We start from the raw sequence: 5,420 nt of genomic DNA on the forward strand, positions 1-5,420 counted from the left end.
TATAATGCGCATCCCATCTGACCTTCCAGTAATTTATATATACTGTATAATAGTGAATATAGTGCGCATCCCTTCTGACCCTCCAGTAATTTATATATACTGTATAATTGTGAATATAATGCGCATCCCTTCTGACCCTCCAGTAATTTATATATACTGTATAATTGTGAATATAATGCGCATCCCATCTGACCTTCCAGTAATTTATATATACTGTATAATTGTGAATACAATGCGCATCCCTTCTGACCCTCCAGTAATTTATATATACTGTATAATTGTGAATATAATGCGCATCCCATCTGACCTTCCAGTAATTTATATATACTGTATAATTGTGAATACAATGCGCATCCCTTCTGACCCTCCAGTAATTTATATATACTGTATAATTGTGAATATAATGCGCATCCCATCTGACCTTCCAGTAATTTATATATACTGTATAATTGTGAATACAATGCGCATCCCTTCTGACCCTCCAGTAATTTATATATACTGTATAATTGTGAATACAATGCGCATCCCTTCTGACCCTCCAGTAATTTATATATACTGTATAATTGTGAATATAATGCGCATCCCATCTGACCTTCCAGTAATTTATATATACTGTATAATTGTGAATACAATGCGCATCCCTTCTGACCCTCCAGTAATTTATATATACTGTATAATTGTGAATATTGTGCGCATCACTTCTGACCCTCCAGTACTGTATAATTGTGAATATAGTGTGCATCACTTCTGACCCTCGAATACTGTATAATTGTGAATATAGTGCGCATCACTTCTGACCCTCCAGTAATTTATATATACTGTATAATTGTGAATACAATGCGCATCACTTCTGACCCTCCAATACTGTATAATTGTGAATATAGTGCGCATCACTTCTGACCCTCCAGTAATTTATATATACTGTATAATTGTGAATACAATGCGCATTACTTCTATCCCTCCAATATTGTATAATTGTGAATATAGTGCGCATCACTTCTGACCCTCGAGTACTGTATAATTGTGAATATAGTGCGCATCCCTTCTGACCTTCCAGTACTGTATAATTTTGAATATAGTGCGCATCCCTTCTGACCCTTTTCTTACAACCCGTAATCTGACCAACATGTCAGTCAGCATATGCTCTTGTTCAATGAAATATTGAACCTATGATGCTTTGTTCATTAACAACCAATGAATTCTCTAATATCCATTTCAAATGTTGACACTCAAGGATTTTTGACAATTCACGCTGCATTGATATGGAAAGTCTCTTTTGTGTCTAAATTTTCTGAAAATGATTTGAAGAAGAATATCACCAGATGATGGATGGTTTGTGTTGTTACTCTCTTAAGCTTATACATCAAACGAAACATTTTCATCTGCATTTCAATCAAGTTGGTAGGAAATTTTGATGGGCCAAAAATAACATTAACTCTTCTTCTAAATAAATTATTTAAATTCACTTTGCAAACTCCGTCTTGCAAAAACCACTTTTCTGGTATCAGGGAAGTCTGTAAACAAAATATGATTGGATTGTACGCTAGCGAATACAACCAATCAGAGCTCTCGGTAGAAATATCGTAAACAATTTGGCTGCGCTTATATAGGGGACTGTGATTGGCTGTATTCTCTAGCGCACAATTCAATGAAATCGCTGCTTATACATACTTCAGTGAAATCCAAGTACTGAATTTTGTGCATGAACAATAGAAACTAGTCCTTCAACTGAGTATCCTAGAGATCAATGTTTGACATCCTCACTTTCAGAATCCGATTCGATTCCTTGATCTGCTGTTATCCTTTTAACTTGTTTCTGTATTATCCTAGACTTTTCAATCAATGAGCGTGTTGCTGCTCGACGACTTTCTAATTCGGCCATGATACCAGCAACTTGTTGCCTAGGTAACGCTGGGGATTTTCCCAACAGTTCGTAATTTGGTGGTGCTGATTTCGGTCTCTTCACAAATTCCTCAGTTTTAGAGTTATCAAGTCTTATTCGAGCCAAAATTTCCGGTGACAGATCATTTTCGGTGACGCTATCTCTATGACCGGAAGTCAGATGAGGTGGTCGAGCAGACGACTTGAACGTTGGAGGTGTTTCGATTTCGCCATTTAAACGACCTATAGCTGCTGTTTTTGGGTCTGTGTGATCCAGGACGGACGATTGGCTTCATTTTCAAACTTGTATTCCCTGCTTCTTCGACCACCCCGATCGCAGTTTGTGGTCTGTGATGAAACCTTCGATGTCCGTTGCTAGGAAATTGCACTTTTCTGGTAGCAGGGGCGCTGTAAATCCGCTGTCTCATGCTACGAACCAGTGCCGTTATGGGGTGTTCGTTCTCTTGAACGTCCTCGCCATTCGACAAACAATAGCTGCCTTGTCGCACCCAGGCCTGTGATCTCTGCCTTCCATCTCTTTCTCGTATAATCTGTTCATCGGCGATGCGTCGTTCTTCATTCTGCTGTATGATATCGTTGATATCTTCCGCTGTCTCTTCTGATTTTTCACTCTCAAGCGACTGGTTTGCTGCCGTGTACGTTGAATACATATTAGTTTGAATCTGTGAATGGTTCATCCTTGCTATATGTCGAGAATCACCCACAGTAAAACGCGAACCACGATTCAGTTTCTTATGCATATTGAATTTCGCCTGCTTTTGCTTTTTCTCCTGGGCTAACACCATGGATCGGATGTCCGGATGGGAATAACTTTCCAGACCTGGGTAGATTCCTTGTATGTTCCTGTACATTTTGTTACACTCCCGGATTTCGTTGTTGGCCTTACTGCGACACATTTTATACTCTTTATCGTAGATCTTTATGGTTACGTCCAGTTGCGTTTGAAGACATTGGTTCCGTTTACGCAACATTCTGTCGAATCTGGAGACTTCTTTAGACATGTTCAGCAACCTGAAGAGAAAGGGTACTTGATTGTAGCCATGAACAGGGGCAGAATAAACACATTTGCGACCTACCATTCTCAATCTTCTCATCGGATTTATTTAATTCGAAGAGGCAATATTATTTTTTTGTTATTGGGATCCCTCTGAGCCCTGGCCTCAAAAAATTAGTATATTGAAATAATTCAAATAGTTGAATATTGTCCATCTGGATGTTACTTTTTGTCAAGAAATGGATATTTTTACGTACATCATTTCGAACGGGCAATTCTTACCTTATGTCTAATAACCTCAATATGTGTACAATAACTTCGGGTGCTTTGTAATCCAATCCACAAGTTTTTGAAAATGACTGAATGGTAGACCTTCCTCTCCCTGCATGGTATCAGTCAGTATGATAAACTTGCTACCCATGCTCTACACAGTTACTGTCATACTGTTTATGGCAGGGACCTTGTTTTAGCTACTGAATTATCGCTAATCCGGCCCTTAAGTGTATGTAACAGGATTAAATTACATGACTTGCGATTAACATAATCTTTATTTATTTGACTCGACTTGACTTCTGTGTACATTATTATCATGGATTTCATATTTATTATGTTTTAATATCTAAGCTTGTACCTTGGTCAAGGCCCGTAGCGAACCGCAAGGACCCAATGGTTCGAGGTGTCGATTACAGTGAGCTTATCTTCACTGTTTTCACAAACTTCAAGAAAAATATTATGTTTCTATGTTTTTGTGAAAGTTTTCCATGGTGGTTGCGAAATATTTTCAAGGGAGTCCCCCCTCCCCTCAACTCTCACCCCCTCCCCCTTCCTTGTGGCCTGTCGTGGTCATTGCATATAGGCCTAATACACGTCGTGGGATTTAAAGAATCTGTCAAGCTCATCCTATCAAATCATGCTTTAAAGATTGGTTCCCTCATCTTCATTTATGAAAATGAAAATGTTAATACTTATAGGAATAGAAAGTAGAGATGTTCTAATGACTTGGAAAAATACCAGTCTGTCTCACATGTCCATAATTCATTCATTATTAGCTAAATTAGAAGAGAATTACCAGCAGAATTCCAATGAGTGACCGATCAAGAAAGGTCAAAACTCTCTTTTTGTTTATATTTACAGGCGTTAAGAAGTCTAAAAACAGATGCCCTATAATATGTGCTAACTCTTCCATAAAATGTCAAGAAAAACTATTTTTAATTTTACCTGTGCATTCTTTCTTGATAGAGTTCCTCGGCTAGAACCATTTCTCGAGAATAATAATCAACTTTACTTTCAACGTATTCCATTGTGGTCGTTTACGAGACAATTTTAGATTATTGTTTTTCAATGATCAAACGTAATATCTAAGTTTTTATTCTAAGTTCTATAAGCAGTCAACACCATTAATTTGTGCATAACATAACTAGATTTTACTAATTATAAGAAACAAGTTCTTTCCAGTCTTCGCTTCAGGTGTAAGAATCCAAACCTATTGCTTATAAGGAATCAAGACCGTTTAAACAGCAAAATACAATGCCAACTGTATACTTTATGAACAATATCATATGAAACAAGTCTTTCCAGTTCCTGAATATATTAGAATAATTGATCCTGTGTATTGGAATAATAAATATTTTCCCATCGGCAATAAAATCAGATATCGATCTATTTCCAATAAAACACGTATTAGTGTTATTTCTTTATATATTTCTATTTAATCGTCTTAATAATTTACTTATTATGATATTCCTATATCGATTAGCAGGAATCGACGGAACTACTTATTGACTTTCAGATCGAGCTTTCAGGCGATTCTATTGATGCTTTCTTATTTCCTTTAACGGTCAATATGGTTTTTAAATCAACAATTCACATCAATAAGTTACTGTTAAACGTGAAATGTTTTTGATAGCTGCATTGAAAATCCATAATATGAAAATGATATTCGAAAATCTTTCACCCAATACATGACTGCCAAAAACGATATAGTCTTGCAATTGTAGCTGATGAATTGTCAAACTATCCTTATCAGAACACCAAATTGGTTTTTAATTATGTGTTCATAAACGTCCACGTAATGTGATGCCGCATTTCCACGTTTTCATTTATGCATTTTATCTCTCCTCTGCATCATAACGTTGCTCTCTATTGCTTCTTGGAGATAAACTATACACGTTTTTAGACATAGCACAGTTACGACTTCTAATTTCAATTTACATGCTACTGCTCGCAATAACGATTTCAATTAAATAAAATCGTCAAGGATATTTTTTCTATGGTTTTATTTCGACGGTAAAGGAAAATGTTGTAAACGCTATAACAACTCGATGAAAAGAGACTTGATCAAAGCACCTCAATATTGAATAGTCGCTATTTGAATTGATCAAATAGATTAACACGTCGTTTTCACCCAATTAAAATTTATAATATGACATCAAATAGAAAGAAATATACTTTTAACCTTTTCATTCTTCTAACTCAATTATGTTAGAAGGATTATGATCGCCTGAAATTTGCCGCCTTGATAATG

At 36.3% G+C, this 5,420-nt stretch overlaps 1 protein-coding gene across 1 annotated transcript; it reads right to left on the minus strand.

Moving 5' to 3' along the window:
• Positions 1-1,438: 1,438 nt before the first annotated feature.
• Positions 1,439-4,197, minus strand: LOTGIDRAFT_232587 (hypothetical protein; the record flags this gene model as incomplete). Its single annotated transcript, XM_009057458.1, has 3 exons — positions 1,439-2,145; positions 2,186-2,913; positions 4,115-4,197. 3 exons carry the CDS (start codon positions 4,195-4,197, stop codon positions 1,745-1,747), a joined length of 1,212 nt encoding a protein of 403 aa, XP_009055706.1. The 3' UTR covers positions 1,439-1,744.
• Positions 4,198-5,420: the final 1,223 nt, after the last annotated feature.

Source organism: Lottia gigantea, assembly GCF_000327385.1.
Source record: "Lottia gigantea unplaced genomic scaffold LOTGIsca_30, whole genome shotgun sequence".
NCBI lineage: Eukaryota > Metazoa > Mollusca > Gastropoda > Lottiidae > Lottia > Lottia gigantea.